We start from the raw sequence: 23,320 nt of genomic DNA, 5'->3' as shown, positions 1-23,320 counted from the left end.
TATCCTGCATGCCCCGGGGTGTGGTCAAAAAAAAAAGGACACAAAGTATATTGGAGGAGGTCATCAAGAGGACGTGATCAGTGACTGATGGGCTGGACTCAGGCAATCAGAGGTTCCTCATTCCCTCAACTGTCCTTGAAATGTCCATTCTTACCACTGTTCCCACAGTGGGAGCTGTTCCAAGGATACAGCTTTGAGAGAGTAAGGTGTTGAGACCATCTGGACTGTGGAGGTGACAGATCCCAGTTAAGGCCTCTATCTAAACTTTTATGATTCTGGTGGTGGGTGTGGAGATCTACTCATCTCGTGGCCATCTAAGACAAGCCTCATAAGTAAGCTCCCTTCTTATTAAACCTGCCAGCTACCAATCTGGAGTGGTCCGCTTCTTTCTTCAGTCTCTCCTTGCTCAGTGTGTACAGCAGCCAGGTTGTGAACTAACAACTGATAAGGCAGCCAGGAGACTGAAGAAACAAGCCCTGGGAAAGAAGCATTTGAGGATAATATCCTGAGTTAGACATCAACCTCTATGTCAGGAGGGGTGGCCTGTGTGTTAGACGCTTGTGGACCAATGTGTGAGTACAGGGGCACCCTGAAAAAGCCGGGTGTGTTGATGCATTTGTTTGAGGAACTGAGCAGAGCACACTGTGGCAAAGAAGGGAAACAAATGGCTGCTGCAGTGGGCTGTCCTCTACTGTGGGCAGTTCTGTGGCCACTGATGCCCAAATAGAGGCTGAAGCTTGAGTTAGACAGTTGGAAGAAGAGCTGAAGTTAGAGAAGAACATGCAGTTGTCCACTACTCTGCTAGCTTCGGGGCTGGCAGACAAGGTAGAAGAGCAGAATAATAAGTTGGAGACCTTCATGTGCCATTTTGCAAAGCTAGGAGGGCACAAGCTACTGCAGATTAAGGTCCAAGTACATGTGAGAAAGCCTGATTAGGATGCTAAGAGGTAGAATCCCTGGGAAAGTGAGAAGAGCAAAGGGGAGGATGTTGTGGTGATTGAAACAGAGTGCCTCATGTTGCCCAACCCCTAATACAAAGAAAAAATTTAAATAGTAGTCACCCTAGACTTCTGATAATACAGAAATACACCCCAAAACTCCTAGGAGAAAAACTTCATTCTTTCTCTGTCCCTGAAGTTATGAATGTCTTTGAAATGTAAACACCCCAAGAGAAAACTAAAATACTGCCTACAGAGACTGAAGAAAAAAAGGGGGTGAGGGAAATGCTTTTTAAAATATAGGCTGCTATAACAACTACTGAGCCTGTGTGCCGCAACTACTGAAGCCCACGCGCCTAGAGCCCATGCTCTGCAACAAGAGAAGCCACTGGAATGAGAAACCCACATGCAGCAATGAAGACCCAATGCAGCCAAAAAAAAAAAAAAAAAAAAAAAAAGGCATCCACAAGAGACAAAAAATAAAGAAATAAAATCAGCAGAAAAAAAAAATTGTGAAAAAAAAAATGAGGGTGGGATGGAAGGGAAGTAGGAGGGGTCGCTTTGGCAGTGGCTTTCTGGTGTGGTTTAACCAGGCTCCACCCACGGATTCTGTTTTCTTAGCAGAGGTCACTGGAGAACCAGACAGGCTGTTAAGTATGTTGTGCATTTAAAACTTCAGCAGGAAACTTGCAGTAGTCTCCAAGCACGAACAGATTTGTAATAATGGGTTGTAATCAGCCTTACTTCTAAGGAAAAGCTGAGAACCTTCTCATTTTACTTCATGAAAAGTAAGCTATGAGGCAACTTTTGGCAAACATCTATTAACTGGGTGAAATGGGCCTCTTGCCCGAGATTTTACTTCAGCTGCGTCATTCCAGCACAACCAGTTCTTTCCTCTGCAGCTGATTGGCTCTGGAATGTGGCCAGAAACCTACTTCCTGAAATTAAAGGAGTCAGGCCTCTAACTCTTGATCTGTTTTCTTCTCTTCTGAGTGATGGCGCTTACCATTTTTATCCTCCGGCTGGCCGTCTGCATCCTGGCATTTCCCATGTACCTGCTGGACTTCCTGGGCTTGTGGAACCGGATATGCAAAAAATCATTCCCCTACTTCTTGGCAAGGTTCACTGTGATGTACAACGAACAGATGGCGAGCAAGAAGCGGGAGCTCTTCAGCAATCTACAGGAGTTTGCGGGCCCCTCTGGGAAGCTCTCCCTGCTGGAGCTGGGCTGCGGCACAGGGTCCAACTTCAAGTTCTACCCGCCTGGATGCCGGGTGACCTGTACTGATCCGAACCCCAACTTTGAGAAGTTCTTGATCAAGAGCATTGCTGAGAACCGACACCTGCAGTTTGAGCACTTCCTGGTGGCTGCCGGGGAGGACCTGCACCAGGTGGCCGACGACTCCATGGATGTGGTGGTCTGCACACTGGTGCTGTGCTCCGTGATGAACCAGGAGCCGATCCTCCAGGAAGTGCGCAGAGTGCTGAGGCCGGTGAGTACAGGGTGTGAGGGCTGGTTAGTAGTAACCACTATCAACAAGGGCAGCCCTATCAATTTCAGGTAGATCAAACACCCTAACATAAAAAGTAGAACTACTAGAGAAGACACTGCTGAATTTTTAAAAAAATCTTAGAGTGGAAAATAAGCTATATAGGAAAAGATTGATAATATATGAATATGTAAAATTTTAGAACTCCTGCAGAGAAAAAAAAGGAGTATAAAAAAACTTAAAGTACAAAAAAGTTTGTAAAAAATATTTGCCAAGGATGATAGACAATGCGTTAACTTCATATTAAAAGACATTACAGAACTTCCCTGGTGGTCCAGTGGTTAAGAATCTGCCTGCCAAAGCAGGACACGGGTTCGATCCCTGGTCCGGGAAGATCCCACATGCCACGGAGCAACTAAGCCCGTGTGCCACAACTACTGAGCCTGTGCTCTAGAGCCCGCAAGCTGCAACTACTGAGCCCGCATGCCACAACTACGGAAGCCCGTGCGCCTAGAGCCCATGCTCTGCAACAAGAAAAGCCACTGCAATGAGAAGCCCTTGCACTGCAACGAAGAGTAGCCCCTGTTCGCAGCAACTAGAGAAAGCCTGCGTGCAGCTACAAAGACCCAGGGCAGCCAAAACTTAATTAATTAATTAATTAATTTTAAAAAATGTTTTAATAAAAAGACATTACAAATCAAGATCAATAGAATTCTTAAATCAGTTTTTTAAAAAAGAGAAAAGCAAAGCACAGGAACAGAAATATAAATAAAAATAGCCAATATATGATATAAATGTTGTCTTGCAATAAAAAAACAAATTAAAGCAAGATATCACTTATACATGGAATCTTAAAAATATAACAAACGAATGTATATAACAAACAGAAATAGACTCACAGATATAGAGAACAAACTAGTGGTTACCAGAGGGGAGAGGGAAGGGGGGAGGGGCAAGATAGTGGTGTGGGATTAAGAGATATAAACTACGATGTATAAAATAAATAAGCAACAAGGATATATTCTACAGCACAGGGAAATATAGCCATTATTTTGTAATAACTTTAAATGAAGTATAATCTATAAAAATTCTGAATCACAATGTTATATACCTGAAACTAATATAATATTATAAATCAACTATACTTCAATTAAGAAGAAATTAAAGCAAGATACTATTTTTACCTACTACACTGTCAGAGACTTTTAAGTTCAATATGGTGTTGGGGTGAGTTTGGGGGACTGGATTACCCCAACTGGAGGAAGTGCCCTCTTTGGAGGGCAATTTCATAATATCAAATTTTCAAGGACACGTCCTCCTTCATCCAATAGGAATTTATCCTATAGCTATACTGCACAAATGTGCAAAAACTCATTCATATGCGAAAATATTCATTACAGTATTTGTAATACCACAAATTGGAAATAACCTAAACATCCAGCAATAGGAGGTAGGAGGCTGTTAAGTAAATTGTCCCATCCTATAAAGGATTTCTGTGCAGCTGTTAAAAGAACAAGGAAGAGTTACCTATGTTGATATGAAAAAACTATCTCCTCAAGAGACAGTGTTGATTTAAAAAGCAATGAAAGCATAGAATATTATATACAGTATAAGTCCATTTGTGTGTGGGGGGAGAATAGACCTATATAAGTACTTATGTTAATGGGAATGATACACAAGAAACTATTAACAGTGGTTACCTCTTGGGAAGGGAATTGGATGAGGGGAAGGAATTACTTTTCATATTATACCTCTCTGTATAGTTTGAAATTCTTTATACCTATATGTAGTTTTCACATATTACCTTTATTGTTTGTTTAAAAACTAGTTTAAAATAGTTTTATTCTAAACATAGGTGAATATAAAGTATGGATATCTTTTTAAAAAATAATTAATTAATTAATTGTTTATTTTTAGCTGCGTTGGGTCTTTGTTGCTGTGTGCGGGCTTTCTCTAGTTGCGGCGTGAAGGCTTCTCATTGCGGTGGCTTCTCTTGTTGCGGAGCACAGACTCTAGGCGCATGGGCTTTGGTAGTTGTGGCATGCAGGCTCAGTAGTTGTGGCTCACAGGCTCTAGAGCACAGGCTCAGTAGTTGTGGCACACAGGCTTAGTTGCTCCACGGCATGTGGGATCTTCCCAGACCAGAACTCGAACCCATGTCCCCTGCATTGTCAAGCGGATTCTTAACCTCTGTGCCACCAGGGAAGTCTCAAGTATGGATATCTTAACATTTGAATTTACTATACTAGAGGAAATGGATGTTCTGTAATCCCCAGTTTTATTTTCTAACAGAGGAAGTTCCTCAGGAAGAAAAGGACTTGAAAATAGTATTTCGAGGCAATAACATACAGTCGTCCCTCAATTTCCTCGGGGTCCCTCCCTGTCCCCTCCACAGATACCAAAATCTACAGAAGCTTAAGTCCCTTATATAAAATGGTGCAGCATCTGCATATAACTTATGTACATCCTCCCATATACCTTAAATCATCTCTAGATTACTTATAATACCTAATACAGTGTAAATGCTACGTAAACAGGTGCCAGCATGTGGCAAATTCAAGTTTTGCTTTTTTGGAACTTTCTGGATTTTTTCCAAACATTTTTGATCTGCATTTGGTTGAATCCAAGGATGCAGAACTTGTGGATACTGAGGGCCAACTGTAATTCTGTCTTTGGCTCAAGGATAGGCCAACGTCAAAGTAGTAACTGAAAAAAGTCTGATTCTGATACTCAAATCCTGGGTTCTTGTGTCCTAAGACTGGGCACAGTTAGATGTTTTGCTTACAGTGTTACTAATCTCACAACACCTCTGCAAAGCAAATAATGGTCATCTCTGGTTTAAGCACTGAGAGTGCCCTTAGGGGATCATATTCTTGGTGGTCTTCCTTAGCTCCTCCGAAGCACCCATTCTCTGCTGAACAGAACCAGGAGCTTTCCTACATTCTCATGTAGGAAACAGTCCTTTAAAGCAGGTATTGCCTTAATGTTGGATTGGGGAAACAGACCCAGAGGAGTTAAGAAACTTGCCTCAAGTTACACAGCCACTATGTCTGACTTTAATGCAAATATTCTTATCACTGTACCACAGTGCTTGTCACTGGGGCTTTTTATCTGACTTCAACATTTCTACCACTTTTGCTGGCTTTTCTTCCTCTGCCCATCCCCTAAACACTGGAGTTTCTTTTTTAGCTCTCATTTCACTTATATACACCCCCTGTGCAATCTCATGTACCCCCAATGTTTTCAATTACCATGCATACACAAATGGCTTCCAAATCTAAGTATCAAGCTCAGATCTCTCTTCTAACTCCAGATCTTCATATCCAGCTGTCTACTCGACAGTCCCCTGAATGGGTAACAACCATCTCTAGCTTAACCTGTGTAAGCCAGAGGGCATCAGCAACCTCCCCAGGCCTGGATCACCTCTTCTCTCCTGTCCTCTTCTATGGAAAAAAATATTTCAATCAGGAAATTTCAAGTTTTCCATTCCTGAACACAGGACTTACACTTACCCATAGATCTGGAGGAACTCCATCTCTAAACTCTGCCTGGGATAGCCAACACTAGGGAGGCTAAGGAGAGTGGGACAGTCACCCTGGGTTTGGGAGGTAATCATTGGTGCCTTTCACCCTTCACCCCAGAGGTAGATAAGTAGAAAACTTCTGAAGACTCCTTAATAATATGTAGCCTCTACTGTGTCCAGACTTGACCTATATGTATAGGACCGTCCTAGATGAAAACAGCAGTTACTAACTCCTATATGACAGTAATTTACACACAGCAACCACTGACCAAATAAAATACCTAATGACAAAATATAATCATGGGCTCCCCTGGTGGCGCAGTGGTTGAGAGTCCGCCTGCCGATGCAGGGGACACGGGTTTGTGCCCCGGTCCGGGAAGATCCCACATGCCGCGGAGTGGCTGGGCCCGTGAGCCATGGCCGCTGAGCCTGCGCGTCCAGAGCCTGTGCTCTGAACGGGAGAGGCCACAACAGTGAGAGGCCCACGTACCGCAAAAAAAAATAAATAAATAAATGAAATATATATATAACCAAGAATTTAGTAACACTTTTAGATGATTCAGTATTTTAATAAAATAAATCCTATCGTTTACATCCTGTGACAATGGTACAAAAGTATAAGACATAGGCTTTTTGGATCCACCATCTGTGGTGGTGCCGCCACCAGGATGCAGAGTTTTGTGAAGATTCGGACATGGAAGACCACCACTCTCGAGGTCGAACCCTCGGATACAATAGAAAATGTAAAGGCCAAGATCCAAGATAAGGAAGTAATTCCTTCTGACCAGCAAAGACTGACCTTTGCTGGCAAGCAACTGGAAGATGGACGTACTTTGTCTGACTACAACATTCAAAAGGAGTCCACTCTTCATCTTCTGTTGAGACTTCGTGCTGGTACTAAGAAAAGGAAGAAGTCTTACACCACTCCCAAGAAGAAAAAGCATAAGAGAAAGAGGGTTGGGAATTCCCTGGCGGTCCAGGGGTTAGGACTCTGCACTCTCACTGCGGAGGGCCCAGGTTTGATCCCTGGTTGGGAAACGAAGACCCCACAAGCCACACGGCCAAAAGAAAAAAAAGAGAGAGAAAGAAGGTTAAGCTGGCTGTCCTGAAATACTGTAAGGTGGATCAGAATGGCAAAAGCAGTCACCTTCATTGGGAGTGCCCTTCAGATAAATGTGGTGTGGAGTTTCTATGGCCAGCCACTTTGACAAACACTACTGTGGCAAATGTTGTCTGACCTATTGTTTCAACAAACCAGAAGACAGGTTATTGTATATTGGTTAATAAAAGACATGAACTAATAAACTAAAAAAAAAAAAAAAAGTATAAGACATGGTTATTTAGTCCCAGGCAGTACTAGGTATGGATTCAGACGGCCACAGGTTTGCAAAGAAGAGCCTAAGAACAATACTCAGATGAATTTAAATATTTTTTTAAATAAAAGAAGGGGAAGTTTAAAAAATTGTAATTAAAAGGCAAACAACAAACAAGGGAAAACATCTGTAGTATATGTAGTCTAATTACACTAAAAGCCCTTACTAATCAGTAAGAAAAAAAACAACAGCCTATTAGAAAACCAATAGTGGGGACTTGCCCTGTGGCACAGTGGTTAAGACTCGCAACACAGGGGGCACAGGTTCGATCCCTGGTCAGGGAACTAGATCCCACATGCATGCCACAACTAAGAGTGAGCATGCCACAGTTAAGGAGCCGGTGAGCCACAACTAAGGAGCTCACCTACCACAACTAAGACCCAGCACAACCAAATAAATAAATAAAAGAAAAAAGAAAAAAAGAAAAAAACTGATAATGGACATTAACAGACAAATCAGAAAACAAGAAATCCAAATAATAAGGTTTAGTAAAAGATGTTACGAGTACGAATATTAAAGCTATGCAGGTTATCAAAAATACCATATTACACATCAAATTGACAAAGATATAGGAGAAAAAAGTACTGATGAGAGTTTATTGGAAATGGGCGTTCACATCTATTGCTAGTATGAAAGCAAACTGCTACAACTTTTCCAAAGGGCAATCTGACAACCTGTACCAAAAGCTTTAAAAAGGCACAGACTTTTGATTCAGCAATTCCACTTTTTAGCAAGTTATTTATTTGGAAATAATTTTAGATGGTCACAAAGATTTATGGATAAGGATGTTCACTGTAACAGTATTTATAACAATGTAAAATTGGAAATAGCCTAAATGAGAATGGTTAAATAAGAGATGGTAACTTCAGTGGTGTGAAATATTGCATAAAAGTTTTTTTAAACCATCTTTTAGAATAATATTCAAATACATAAATAATAAAATAAAACAGATTATAAAACAGAATGTATATTCCAATCCTAGTTTTAGAAAAAAATACATATTCATATAAAAGTATACACAAAATCTTTTTGGTTTTTTTTTGTTTTTTTTATTTTTATTTTTTTATACAGCAGGTTCTTATTAGTTATCTATTTTATACATACTAGTATATATATGTCAATCCCAATCTCCCAGTTCATCCTACCACCCCCACCCCCGCTTTCCCCCCTTGGTGTCCATACGTTTGTTCTCTACATCTGTGTCTCTATTTCTGCCTTGCAAACTGGTTCATCTGTATCACTTTTCTAGATTCCACATACATGCGTTAATATACAATATTTGTTTTTCTCTTTCAGACTTACTTCACTCTGTATGACAGTCTCTAGCTCCATCCATGTCTCCACAAATGATCCAATTTCATTCCTTTCTATGGCTGGGTAACATTCCATTGTATATATGAACCACATCTTCTTTATCCATTCGTCTGTTGATGGGCATTTAGGTTGCTTCCATGACCTGGCTATTGTAAACAGTACTGCAACGAACATTGGGGTGCATGTGTCTTTTTGAATTATGGTTTTCTCTGGGTATATGCCCAGTAGTGGAACTGCTGGGTCATATGGTAATTCTATTTTTAGCTTTTTAAGGAACCTCCATACTGTTCTCCATAGTGGCTGTGTAAATTTACATTCCCACCAACAGTGCAAAAGGGTTCCCTTTTCTCCATACCCTCTCCAGCATTTTTTGTTTGTAGATTTTCTTTTGATGCCCATTCTAACCAGTGTGAGATGATACCTCATTGTAGTTTTGATTTGCATTTCTCAAATGATTAGTGATGTTGAGCAGCTTTTCATGTGTCTCTTGCCCATCTGTATGTCTTCTTTGGAGAAATGTCTATTTAGGTCTTCTGCCCATTTTTTGATTGGGTTGTTTGTGTTTTTAATATTGAGCTGCATGTGCTATTAATATATTTTGGAGATTAATCCTTTGTCTGTTGATTCATTTGCAAATATTTTCTCCCATTCTGAGGGTTGTCTTTTCGTCTTGTCTATAGTTTCCTTTGCTATGCAAAAGCTTTTAAGTTTCATTAGGTCCCATTTGTTTATTTTTGTTTTTATTTCCATTACTCTAGGATGTGGGTCAAAAAGGATCTTGCTGTGATTTATGTCAAAGTGTGTTCTTCCTATGTTTTCCTCTAAGAGTTTTATAGTGTCCGGTCTTCCATTTAGGGTTTTAATCCATTTTGAGTTTATTTTTGTGTATGGTGTTAGGGAGTGTTCTAATTTAATTCTTTTACATGTGGCTGCCCAGTCTTCCCAGCACCACTTACTGAAGAGACTTTCCTTTCTCCATTGTATATTCTTGGCTCCTTTGTCATAGATCAGTTGACCATAGGTGCATGGGTTTCTCTCTGAGCTTTCTATTCTGTCCATTGATCTATATTTCTGTTTTTGTGCCAGTACCATATTGTCTTGATTACTGCGGCTTTGTAGTATAGTCTGAAGTCAAGGAGTCTGATTCCTCCAGCTCCGTTTTTTTCCCTCAAGATTGCTTTGGCTATTCAGGGTCTTTTGTGTCTCCATACAAATTTTAAGATTTTTTGTTCTAGTTCTGTAAAAAATGCCATTGGTAATTTGATAGGCATTGCATTGAATCTGTAGATTGCTTTGGGTAGTACAGTCATTTTCAAAATATTGATTCTTCCAATCCAAGAACATGGTATATCTCTCCATCTGTTTGTGTCATCTTTCATTTCTTTCATCAGTGTCTTATAGTCTTCAGCATGCAGGTCTTTTACCTCCTTAGGCAGGTTTATTCCTATGTGTTTTATTCTTTTTGTTGCAATGGTAAATGGGATTGCTTCCTTAATTTGTCTTTCTGATTTTTTTGTTGTTAGTGTATAGGAATTCAAGAGATTTCTGTGCATTAATTTTGTATCCTGCAACTTTTCCAAATGCATTGATTACCTTTAGTAGTTTTCTGGTGGCATCTTTAGGATTCTCTATGTATAGCATCATGTCATCTGCAAATAGTGACAGTTTTACTTCTTTTCAAATTTGTATTCCTTTTATTTCTTCTTATTCTCTGATTGCCATGGCTAGGAGTTCCAAAACTATGTTGAATAATAGTGGCAAGAGTGGACATCCTTGTCTTGTTCCTGATCTCAGAGGAAATGCTTTCAGTTTTTCACCACTGAGAATGATGTTTCCTGTGGGTTTGTTGTATATGGCCTCTATTATGTTGAGGTGAGTTCCCTCTATGCCCACTTTCTGGAGAGTTTCTATCACAAATGGGTGTTGAATTTTGTCAAAAGCTTTTTCTGCATCTATTTACATGATCATATGGTTTTTATTCTTCAATTTGTTAATATGGTGTGTCACATTTATTGATTTGCATATATTGAAGAATCCTTGCATCCCTGGGATAAATCCCACTTGATCATGGTGTATGATCCTTTTAATGTGTTGTTGGATTCTGTTTGCCAGTATTTTGTTCAGGACTTTTGCATCTATATTCATCAGTGATATTGGTCTGTAATTTTCTCTTTTTGTAGTATCTTTGTCTGGTTTTGGTATCAGGGTGATGGTGGCCTCCTAGAATGAGTCTGGGAGTGTTCCTCTACAATTTTTTGGAAGAGTTTGAGAAGGATGGGTGTTAGCTCTTCTCTAAATATTTGATAGAATTCACCTGTGAAGCCATCTAGTCCTGGACTTTTGTTTGTTGGAAGATTTTTAATCACAGTTTCAATTTCATTACTTGTGATTGGTCTGTTCATACTTTCTATTTCTTCCTGGTTCAGCTGGAGGGTTATACCTTTGTAAGAATTTGTCCATTTTTTCCAGGGTGTCCATTTTATTGGCATAGAGTTGCTTGTAGTAGTCTCTTAGGATGCTCTGTATTTCTGCAGTGTCCATTGTAAATTCTCCTTTTTCATTTCTAATTTTATTGATTTGAGTCCTCTCCCTCTTTTTCTTGATGAGTCTGGCTAAAGGTTTATCAATTTTGCTTAACTTCTCAAAGAACAAGCTTTTAGTTGTATTGATCTTTGCTATTGTTTTGTTTCTATTTCATTTATTTCTGCTCTCATCTTTATGATTTGTTTCCTTCTACTAACTTTGGGTTTTGTTTGTTCTTCTTTCTCTACTTCCTTTAGGTGTAAAGTTAGACTGTTTATTTGAGATTTTTCTTGTTTCTTGAGGTAGGATTGTATTGCTATAAACTTCCCTCTTGAAACTGCTTTTGCTGCATCCCACAGGTTTGGGATCATCGTGTTTTTGTTGTCATTTTTCTCTAGGTATTTTTTGGTTTCCTCTTTGATTTCTTCAGTGATCTCTTGGTTATTTAGTAATGTACTGTTTAGTCTCCATGTGTTTGTGTTTTTTACGTTCTTTTCCCTGTAATTTATTTCTAATCTCATAGTGTTGTGGTTGGAAAAGATGCTTGATATGATTTCAGTTTTCTTAAATTTACCAAGGCTTGATTTGTGCCCCAAGATGTGATTTATCCTGGAGAATGTTCCACGTGCACTTGAGAAGAAAGTGTAATCTGCTGTTTTTGGATGGAATGTCCTATAAATATCAATTAAATCTATCTGGTCTATTGTCAATTAAAGTTTGTGCTTCCTTGCTAATTTTCTGTCTGGATGACCCATTGGTGTAAGTGAGGTGTTAAAGGCCCCCACTATTATTGTGTTTTCCTGTCAATTTCCTCTTTTATAGCTGTGAGCATTTGCCTTATGTATTGAGGTGCTCCTATGTTGGGTGCATATATATTTATAATTGTTATATCTTCTTCTTGGATTGATCCCTTGATCATTATGTAGTGTCCTTCCTTGTCTCTTGTAACAGTCTTTATCTTAAAGTCTATGTTATCTGATATGAGTATTGTTACTCCAGCTTTCTTTTGATTTCCTTTTACATGGAATATATTTTTCCAACCCCTCACTTTCAGTCTGTATGTGTCCTGAAGTGGGTCTCTTGTAGACAGCGTATATATGGGTCTTGTTTTTGTATCCATTCAGCAAGCCTGTGTCTTTTGGTTGGAGCATTTAATCCTTCACATTTAAGGTAATTATCAATATGTATGTTCCTATTACCATTTTCTTAATTGTTTTGGGTTTGTTTTTGTAGGTCCTTTTCTTCTCTTGTGTTTCCCATGTAGAAAAGTTCCTCTAGCATTTGTTGTAGAGCTGGTTTGGTGGTGCTGAATTCTCTTAGCTTTTGCTTGTCTGTAAAGCTTTTGATTTCTCCGTCGAATCCAAATGAGATCCTTGCTGGGTAGAGTAATCTTGGTTGTAGGTTCTTCCCTTTCATCACTTTAAGTATATCATGCCACTCCCTTCAGGCTTGCAGAGTTTTTAAGAAATCAGCGGTTAACCTTATGGGAGTTCCCTTGTATGTTATTTGTTGTTTTTCCCTTGTTGCTTTTAATAATTTTTCTTTGTCTTTAATTCTTGTCAATTTGATTACTATGTGTCTTGGCGTGTTTCTCCTTGGGTTTATCCTGCCTGGGACTCTCCGCACTTCCTGGACTTGGGTTGCTATTTCTTTTCCCATGTTAGGGAGGTTTTCGACTATAATCTCTTCAAATATTTTCTCAGGTCCTTTCTCTCTCTCTTCTCCTTCTGGGACCCCTGTAATGCGAATGTTGGTGCATTTAATACTGTCCCAGAGGTCTCTTAGGCTGTCTTCATTTCTTTTCTTTCTTTTTTCTTTAATCTGTTCTGTGGCAGTGAATTCCACCATTCTGTCTTCCATATCACTTATCCGTTCTTCTCCCTCAGTTATTCTGCTATTGATTCCTCTAGTGTATTTTTCATTTCAGTTATTGTATTGTTCATGTCTGTTTGTTCTTTAATTCTTCTAGGTGTTTGTTCTTTAATTCTTCTAGGTCTTTGTTAAACATTTCTTGCATCTTCTCGACCTTTGCCTCCATTCTTTTTCCAAGGTCCTGGATCATCTTCACTATCATTATTCTGAATTCTTTTTCTGGAAGGTCACCTATCTCCACTTCACTTAGTTGTTTTTCTGGGGTTTTGTCTTGTTCCTTCATCTGGGACATAGCCCTCTGCCTTTTCATCTTGTCTATCTTTCTTTGAATGTGGTTTTTGTTCCACAGGCTGCAGGACTGTAGTTCTTCTTGCTTCTGCTGTCTGCCCTCTGGTGGATAAAGCTATCTCAGAGGCTTGTGCAAGCTTCCCGATGGGAGGGACTGGTGGTGGGTAGAGCTGGGTGTTGCTCTGGTTGGCAGAGCTCAGTAAAACTTTAATCCGCTTGTCTGCTAATGGGTGGGGCTGAGTTCCCTCCCTGTTGGTTGTTTGGCCGGAGGCAACCCAGCACTGGAGGCTACAGGCTCTTTGGTGGGGCTAATGGCAGACTGGGGCGTGGGGGGGGGGGAAGAGGGGGGGCTCATGCCAAGTAGTACTTCCCAGAACTTCTGCTGCCAGTGTCCTTGTTCCCGTGGTGAGCCACAGCCACCCCCCGCCTCTGCAGGAGACCCTCCAACACTAGCAGGTAGGTCTGGTTCAGTCTCCTATGGGGTCACTGCTCCTTCCCCCTGGGTCCTGATGTGCACACTACTTTGTGTGTGCCCTCTAAGAGTGGAGTCTGTTTCCCCCAGTCCTGTCGAAGTTCTGCAATCAAATCCCACTAGCCTTCAAAGTCTGATTCTCTGGAAATTCCTCCTCCCGTTGCCGGATACCCCAGGCTGGGAAGCCTGACGTGGGGCTCAGAACCTTCACTCCAGTGGGTGGACTTCCGTGGTATAACTGTTCTCCAGTTTGTGAGTCACCCACCCAGTGGTTACGGGATTTGATTTTATTCTGATTGCACCCCTCCTACCATCTCACTGCAGCTTCTCCTTTGTCTTTGGATGTGGGGTATCTTTTTTGGTGCATTCCAGTGTCTTCCTGTCGATGATTGTTCAGCAGTTAGTTGTGATTCCAGTGCTCTCACGAGAAGGAATGAGTGCATGTCCTTCTACTCCACCATCTTCCACGAAATCTTAACAGTAGTTGTCTTGAGGTGATGAAAGATGGTTGACTATTTTTCTTTTTAAACTTTTCTGTATTTTCTAAAATAATATTGGTGAGACAGTATTGCCAGCCTCTGGAGCCAGACCACCCAAGGTAAAAACCTGATTCTGACATTTGTAAGCTGTATGACCTTGGGCAAGTTGTTTATTTTCTATGTGACTCTGTTTCCTCATCTGTAGAACACAGGAATGATAATAATAATAATACTTACCAAATAAGTGTATTGTGAGGATTGAGTTAACATGTGATAGGCCTTATAGACAGGATCTTGCACGCAGTAACTGCTTTAAATTCTAACTATTATTATGTATTACCTTTATGAACAGAAAATATAGATTGGCAACTCTGTATAAAATCTGACAGAAGATGATACTATTAACCAGAATAGTATCGTAGTAAGTTTGAATTTCTCCCTGTCTTCTCACGAAGTTGGCCTTTGGGGCCACTGAAATCTGACATTTAATCATCTTATAGGACTTCCCTGGTGGTCCAGTGGTTAAGAATCCGCCTGCCAATGCAGGGGACACGGGTTTGAGCCCTGGTCCGGGAAGATCCCACATGCCTCGGAGCAAGTAAGCCCATGTGCCACCACTACTGAGCCTGCGCTCTAAAGCCCGCGAGCCACAACTATTGAAGACCACGCGCCTAGAGCCCATGCTCCACAACAAGGGAAGCCACCGCAATGAGAAGCCCGTGCACCGCAACGAAGAGTAGCCCCCGCTCGCCGCTACTAGAGGAAGCCCGTGCACAGCAATGAAGACCCAGTGCAGCCAAAAATAAATAAATTAATTAATTTTAAAAAATCATCTTATAAATTTTTTCTCCAAAACTAAAATCCTTGATGTGTTTTTTTTTTCTTTTCTTTCTCAGGGAGGAGCTTTTTATTTCATGGAGCATGTAGCAGCTAAGCCTTCAACCTGGAATTACTTCTGGCAACAGGTCCTGAATCCTGTCTGGTACCTTCTGTTTGATGGGTGCAACCTGACCAGAGAGAGCTGGAAGGCCCTGGAGCGGGCCCGATTCTCCAAGCTGAAGCTGCAGCACTTACAGGCCCCCCTGTCCTGGGAGCTCCTGCGCCCTCACATCTACGGATATGCTGTGAAATAGGAGTTGAGACCTGAAGAGCTCGAATAATTTAAGGTTTTGGTTTTACACTTAAAATACTAATTGGGGGGCTTCCTCGTGGTGCAGTGGTTGAGAGTCTGCCTGCCAATGTGGGGAACACAGGTTCGATCGCTGGTCCGGAGGATCCCGCATGCCGTGGGGCAACTAAGCCCGTGTGCCACGGCTGTTGAGCCTGTGCTCTGGAGCCCATGAGCCACAACTACTGAGGCCACGTGATACAACTGCTGAGGCCCACATACCTAGAGCCCATGCTCCACAGCAAAGAGTAGCCCCTGCTCGCCACAGCTAGAGAGGGCCCGCACACAGCAATGAAGACGCAACACAGCCACACACACACACACACAAAACTAATTGGGAGAAAGGAACCCCCTTTTTTAGGTAAATTTGAATTTCATCACTAAAAGTTTATGTTGTAACCTATTTAGCTATTTTCTATTGTCTCACAAAGAATCAAAAACAAAACAAAACAGCTTTGAACTCTCCCTTAAAGGAAACAATGGGCTTTCATACTTGAAGTCCACCATTATCCTCAAACCTTACTTTATTCAGTAACTTCAAATTTTTTGTCTTATTTAAATTATTACCCAACAGATTTTAATTTTACCCTCTCTTTGAGAGGTTGATGCTAATTAGCAGTTAAATCACTCAAAAGAAGACTTTGAAGAGGGAGATGTGAAAAGATCTTTTTTTAAATTAATTAATTCATTTATTTATTTATATTTGGCTGTGTTGGGTCTTCGTTGTTGTGCGTGGGTTTTCTCTAGTTGCGGCATGCGGGCTTCTCATTGTGATGGCTTCTCTTGTTGCGGAGCACAAGCTCTAGGTGCACGGGCTTCAGCAGTTGTGGCTCACAGGCTCTAGAGCACAGGCTCAGTAGTTGTGGTGCACGGGCTTAGTTGCTCCATGGCATGTGGGATCTTCCCAGACCAGGGCTCGAACTGGTGTCCCCTGCATTGTCAGGCGGATTCTTAACCACTGCGCCACGGGGGAAGTCCCAAAAAAATCTTAATAATTCACAAACTAAATAAAGAAATACTAACTAGTTGAAAACTCCAAACCTAAACAGCACAGATTTTTTTTTTAAAGAAATCTGAATCTATTTGTTGTCCTTAGTATCATTGGGCTGGCTTTCAAAATTAATGTACCAGGATGCCACACCTAGTTCTGCCCAGCTTTGTTATGTTTTTTATTCTGGTATTCCACCAGAGTTTGTTTCCCTGCATTCCAGTCTTCAATTCTTAAGATGAAGATTGTACTTGACACTTCAGTATATCCATAAAACTATATGAAGCAGTTAGAGTTCTTGGGTTCATTTTCCTTATTATCTAACGTATACTTTGCTGAATGTAGTAAATTGCAGGCAAAGAAAAGGTCCACTGTAATTAGAGAAACCTTCAATAATTAGATACGCTTTGTAAGAGCTGCCTCAAAATAGGCAAGCTGTGAGTCTGTAAAGAGGTAGATAAATACTGTTTGGATTATTCTGATCAAATTTCCACTCTGGTCTCAAGATGATTTCTTTGTTCCCTGTAACCATGGAAACCTTGGAAAATCATCACAAGTGCTTTGAAAACAAGTTGGTCAATAAGAGGACTTAGAATTTTCAGCAATAGTTTGTATGCATTTTAATAAATTTAGAATATTTTCTGAGATGATTTTGCAAAGAGACTAAACATCAAATCAATAAATAAATTCACATACATTTTAGGAATGGAAATAAAAGTAATGGTTTATATCTTTGCTGGCTTGGTTTCATTTTTCTTAGTGTCTCTGGGAGGGCTTTCCTTCACTGTGGAAAATTAAGCTATTTGAACATACAGATTTTTCCTTCTACAGCCAGGTAACTCTAAACACAGCTAGCAGATTTTATTTATTTATTTATTTATTTATTTATTTATTTATTTGGCTGCGTTGGGTCTTCGTTGCTGTGCGTGGGCTTTCTCTAGTTGCAGTGAGCAGGGGCTACTCTTCATTGTAGTGTGCAGGCTTCTCACTGTGGTGGCTTCTCTTGTTGCAGAGCATAGGCTCTAGGTGCGTGGACGTCAGTAGTTGCAGCACGAGGGCTCAGTAGTTGTGGCGCATGGGCTTAGTTGCTCCGCAGCATTTGTGAAATCCATAGAGCAGAAAGAAAGCTTACTATTCTCTCTTGAGCATGAAAACAGTTAATGCTACAGTGAGGTTAGGACATGCAGCTATGGCCTCCTGAGCTATGGAACATGAATATCCTCCCTCTATGGTCTCCCAAAAGTAGGAGCCTCCTTATTTACCCACCTCACTACTGGGTAGGTCAGTCTAGGGATTGAGAAATATGAAAAGCCACAGGTTGACATGATGAAGTGTTACTGCCACATTGGAAGATGAGTCATACCAAAGTACAAAGTACTAGGCACATTCTTATCAACTCCCTTTTGTTTAAATAGGGTAGCAAAAAAATCTTTTTAATATTTATTTATTTGGCTGCCCCGGGTCTTAGTTTCGGCACGTGGGATCTTAGTTGCGGCATGCAGGATCTAGTTCCCTGACCAGGGATCGAGGCTGGGCCCCCCGCATTGGGAGCGTGGAGTCTTAGCCACTGGACCACCAGGGAAGCCCCAGTGTAGCAAATATTATCCTCACTCTTTATAGGTGCAGAAAATTAAGTAAGTGAAATTTCTTACATTCCGCAAGTTACTGAGCAAGTCCTAGAGCCACGATTCCTAAAACCACAACACCTGTTTGGACAAGCATCGCTGCCGTACTACCTTCTCACTGCTTTCTTCCCCAGGTCCAGAAAACACACATTTATGATCATTCAAAGAGCCTAAGGGGGCTTCCCTGATGGCGCAGTGGTTGAGAGTCCGCCTGCCGATGCAGGGGATACGGGTTCATGCCCCGGTCCGGGAGGATCCCACATGCCGCAGAGGGGCTGGGCCCGTGAGCCATGGCCGCTGAGGCTGTGCGTCCGGAGCCTGTGCTCTGCAACGGGAGAGGCTACAACAGTGAGAGGCCCGTGTAACGCAAAAAAAAAAAAAAAAAAAAAAGAGCTTAAGGAAGTGACCTAAGCCTGTGCAAAATGGAAACAGAAAAGAGTCAAAACATGTCCAGTGTCTTTTAGGTCCTGTGTTGGTTAGATTCCCTTTATTGCAGGTGACAGAACTCCTAATCCAAACAGGCTTATGCAGAAAAAGGACTCCACTGACTCAAATTAGTGAAAAGTATATGGGCAGAAAACCTCAGGCACAGCTTGAGCAAGGCTCAGATAATGTTATCAGGAGCCAGGCAGTGTCTAGGGTCACATCTGCCCTCCTCTCTGTTTCAGGTGGTGAGTCTCTGAAGTAATGCCGATCTTCATGCTTCCAGGGCCCATGGCCAGTTGGAAAGATCAAGTCCACTTTTGCAAAGACTCCAACCAAAGTTCTAGATTGAGTGTCAATTGGCTCTCTTTTTTTTTTTCTTTTTTTTTTTTGCGGTACGCGGGCCTCTCACTGTTGTGGCCTCTCCCGTTGCAGGGCACAGGCTCCGGACACACAAGCTCAGCGGCCATGGCTCACAGGCCCAGCCGCGACGTGGCATGTGGGATCTTCCCAGACCGGGGCACGAACCCGTGTCCCCTGCATTGGCAGGCGGACTCTCAACCACTGCACCACCAGGGAAGCCCCCTCAATTGGCTCTTATTGACAGTATTAGGTCACAAGCCCACCCCTGAATCAATCATCATATTTCAATGGGATGGGTCATGCTGATTGGCACAGTGCTTCATCCCTAGGGCTGAGCTCACCCAGACCATGTGGACCGAGACAAGGAGAGTTGTGTATCCTCCAAATGAAAGGAGAGCCTGTGACCGGGGGAAGTACGAAGGCACACTACGAATGTGCATTACAAGTACAAAGCTACATTCTGATCAGACCCTCTGCCGGCTTTTCTGTGGTACATCACGTAGTGCCATGCTTAGAACACTGGCTTTTCGGTGGGATAATAGCATGCAATGAGAGAAATAAAAGAAAAAAGGACACTGGCTTTGGCATCAAAGTGATGTGGGTCAAGTTCTGGCTGTACCATTCGTTGACTATGTGACCTGGGGCATGTTACTTTTCTAGTGTCACTTTCCTCATCTGTTAATGGGGATAAGAATACCTAAAAGGGTTACTGTGATGAGTTAACGAAGTGAGGTACTTGGTGCTTAATAAATGCTGAACTTCATTTGACAAATATTTACTGAGTGCCTATTGTGTACTCTGCTCTTAGTGATTGGTTTAGAGCCCTGAATAAGCTAGACTTGTTCCCTGCCCTGGTGGAGCATACAGTTGTGATCAGTGCTCTCTAAGAGGGAGAAGTGCAGGGTACAGGAGAATGGAATCTGACCCTCCTGGGGGGAGGATCAGAGGCTTCCTTGAGGAAGTGACGTGTAAACTGAATTCCAGAGGATGAATAAGGAGTATTTCAGCCTAATGGAACAGCTTGTGCCACAGACAAATAAAAAGAAAAAACACAGTATGTTCAAGGAACTGAAAGGAAGTAGGCAGGGCTGGGCACCAGAGCCTGAAGGGCAGATTTTGGGATGGCTACTATTCCATCAGCTTGTTCCTAATTTTGTTAAGGCCCTGGGTCCATGAGCTCAACACTTATTTTAATGGCTAACAATGACAACAACAAGAAAAAGTTAAAATTTATTATATTTATATAATATATATTTATTATATTCTGTTCCTAACTGTTCTGATGTTCCAATTGCTTCTCCTGAATTCCTACCTATTTCACACTTGAATAGAAAGTGAGGCAAAGATTACATAATAGTTCCTTTTGTACTCTTGACCCTAACATAAGCCTTTCTCTTTGGTATTGCTTTAGAAAACACAGAGCTTAACATAACTGAAATTCAACTCTTATTTATCTGTTGAGGCAACTGAGGGTGTAATGAATCATAGCAGACTAATGTCAACAAAAGCAAAAAATAAAACAATTCAATAAGCTTCACTTTAAATACCTCAAAATTTAAAACCAAAAGCATTCAGGTTATATTAAAGAATAATCAGAATTCCCTGAACCATGGAATCACCAGAGAATTGGGGGCAGAAATTATGTTAACTAAGGACACAGGAAATGAACATAGAGTGGCCGATGTTCCCAATTTCTAGTTCAGTTAAGAAAAAATAGTAATACGCAGATCAAGTAAGGCATTATTTGTTTCTAATGGAAACTATTTGGAAACCTGCAGAGAATTACGTGGGAACAAGGAAAATCACCATTCAGAATTCACCATTCTTTTTTTTTTTTTTTTTTTTTTTTTTTTTTTTTGCAGTACGCGGGCCTCTCACTGTTGTGGCCTCTCCCGTTGCAGAGCACAGGCTCTGTACACGCAGGCTCAGTGGCCATGGCTCATGGGCCCAGTCGCTCTGCGGCATGTGGGATCCTCCCGGACCGGGGCACGAACCCGTGTCCCCTGCATCGGCAGGCGGACTCTCAACCACTGCGCCACCAGGGAAGACCCAGAATTCACCATTCTTAAAGGTAAAAATCTCTCACATCCAATAGTGCAACCCAGGCTGCATCCTTCTCAATCTTTAAAATGTATCTGACCCTGATGTCAACTTTCTCCTTGGAATGATCCTTTCTTTCCATGAGTCTAACAGCTAATAATAAAAATTTCCATTTATTACATGCCATCTTTATACTAGGAAGTTTACACAATTATTTTACATAGTACTCATAACTTTACCAGGCAGGTATAATTATCTGCACCTGACAAAGGAGAAAGCAGACCAGACCAGTGGATGTTCCGTCACTTGCCCAAGGCCACATAGTGAGCGGCCACCCTGGTTTCCCCACGTAGCTCACCTGACTCCAAAGCCCGGAGCTCCTCACAGCGCTGCCCTGCTTCTCAAGGTCTTCTGAATCCTTCTCTCTGTAACTGTTTCCTTCTTCCTCCACCATTTCTCTTGAATGATCCCCTAAGACTCATTCAGTCTGTGTACAGTCCCTTAAGAGTTTCTTATACTCTTAGGCTGTGAACCACCACCTACGTAAAGAAGATTTCTAAACCTCACACTTTCCATGCCTTTGATACTTCGGATTTAACACATCAAAAAAGAATTCACCCTCTGCTTCCCTAAGTAAGCAACACTTTCCAACTTCCTCAATATCTATGATTATTTCCCAAGGACCAGGTGAAGTGATGCTTCTAGAAAGCATTCTCTGGCTGTTTCAAGAAGCTTCTTCTTTGAGAAATCAGTTAGCACTCACTAATATCCACCAATCTCTTCTTCCTTTCTTCTACGTGCCAAATAGAGTGTGTACTACACAGCAGGTGCTCAGAAAGTGTTTGCCAATGGATTCACTGTCAGGTCCTGCCTCTTCTACCTACCTCTCAACTGGTCCCTTCTACTGCATTTCCACAGCCACCATCTTAGCATGAGAACTAATGCCTGAATGACCATATGTATAAATTGAGTGGGGATGGCTGAAGTGATAAACCATTTATGTCGGAACTTGCCAGGTGCCACCTGATTCAAGGGTATGACAGGGAAGTAGCTCTAAGGTGAGGAGGAGATACTACATCTGGATACAGTAGTAGAAAAACACTCCTTTTATAACCATCTTAACCTTCTTTGCCCTCCACCTGATACACCCCATGGATAAATAGAAGCTCAGCAAACAACTTTCCTGGGGTACAAAGAAGTGGCTTCCTAGGCATGCACCAATATCTCACCCAAGTCATAATCTCTCATACCAGAAAGTGCTTCAAACTGGTCTCCATGCCTCCACGCCTTCATCACCCCTTCCTGAGCATGAGCTCATAATTTCCAGAATAGTTTAATTTGACCATTCCCACTCAGCATAAGACCGAATTCAAGCTGCTCAACTTTGCATTTAGGGCCATCTGTCAACTGGCACCTCAACGCTTTTCCCAGCTTTGTGGTCCAGTGGAAAAAGCATGGGGCTTCAAGTCAGAATATGTGAATCCAAACCTCATCATTGCATCTTACTAATATTTTATTCACCTAATATAAGAGGACAACAGTACCCACATCTCCTAGGATTTTTGTGAGGATGAAATGAGATGTAACATGGTTAGTAAAAAGCACTGAAACTGCTCCACAAGGCCCCTCACTCTGGCCAAGGCCCTGCCTCCTTAAGCATTTGCAAGAGGAATAAAGTATATTTTCCTATCAGAAAAGATATTTTACTTCTATAAATGTCATCCTGGAATTCCAATCGACCGGATTATTATACATTATAATGTTTTCTGAAGATTCAGCGTTTTTAAAAAGAAACCTTCCATAAAAAAATAACTCGGCAAAGCTCTCATTTTTGTACCTGACAATAAAAAATTGGCACCTGCAATGAGATGAGATGCACTTGCTTTAGCTACTGCAAATAACTTCTACAGGGAATGTTATGGATACAGACGTGATTTTCTAAGTGCCTCTAATCTTGGCTCCCATTTTACCTGTCAAGCTAAGCAGGTAGTATTAAGACTATAAAAGAAGTAGCACTCCGTTCAAATTCTATGTCACCTCTTAGGTTATAGGAACAGATTATTAACTCTGATCCCAGAGAAAGAGTTTTTTTTCCATTTTATTGTCCACCAAAGCTTAGGAAAAAAGAAATCTAAAAACTTTTTTTTTTTAAAAAATCAAAGGCTGGACTTCCCTGGCAGTCCAGTAGTTAAGACTGCACGCTTCCACTACAGGGGGCATGGGTTTGATCCCTGGTCGGGGAACTAAGATTCCACGCACAGGCCATGCAGCAAGGCCAAAAAAAAAAAAAAAAAAAAGCAAAGGCTGAAACAGTAAGATAAATACACATTTATTTATAAATATAAATGATGCCATATACCAAACTGCTTGCCAATGCATACAACCTCATCTGCCCAAATATTATTATTATTATTATTATTTTTTTTTTTTTTTTGCGGTAT

At 41.3% G+C, this 23,320-nt stretch overlaps 1 protein-coding gene across 3 annotated transcripts; it reads left to right on the top strand.

Moving 5' to 3' along the window:
* The first annotated feature begins 1,559 nt into the window (after positions 1 to 1,559).
* TMT1A (thiol methyltransferase 1A) lies at positions 1,560 to 20,883 on the top strand. Of its 3 annotated transcripts, none has more exons than XM_081249852.1 (3): positions 1,560 to 1,587; positions 1,932 to 2,431; positions 15,169 to 17,163. In XM_081249852.1, exons 2-3 carry the CDS (start codon positions 1,934 to 1,936, stop codon positions 15,403 to 15,405), a joined length of 735 nt encoding a protein of 244 aa, XP_081105978.1. In that variant the 5' UTR covers positions 1,560 to 1,587; positions 1,932 to 1,933; the 3' UTR covers positions 15,406 to 17,163. The 3 variants fall into 3 exon arrangements, with proteins under 3 accessions (XP_081105978.1, XP_081105977.1, XP_081105976.1); XM_081249851.1 differs by lacking the exon at positions 1,560 to 1,587 and adding an exon at positions 20,702 to 20,883 and having other exon boundaries at positions 15,169 to 15,438; XM_081249850.1 differs by lacking the exon at positions 1,560 to 1,587 and adding an exon at positions 18,722 to 19,274 and having other exon boundaries at positions 15,169 to 15,438.
* Positions 20,884 to 23,320: the final 2,437 nt, after the last annotated feature.

Source organism: Mesoplodon bidens (assembly GCF_964165515.1).
Source record: "Mesoplodon bidens genome assembly, chromosome: 11".
Lineage (NCBI taxonomy): Eukaryota > Metazoa > Chordata > Mammalia > Artiodactyla > Ziphiidae > Mesoplodon > Mesoplodon bidens.
Note: the sequence above shows the minus strand (reverse complement) of the source record. Positions and strands in the feature narration are given on the sequence as shown.

Bases quoted from the DNA above. Each gene is read 5' to 3' on its own strand.
- TMT1A (XM_081249851.1), top strand. From the start codon at position 1,934: ATGGCGCTTACCATTTTTATCCTCCGGCTGGCCGTCTGCATCCTGGCA. The intron at 2,432-15,168 runs GTGAGTACAGGG...TTTCTTTCTCAG, and splicing joins TGCGCAGAGTGCTGAGGCCG to GGAGGAGCTTTTTATTTCAT.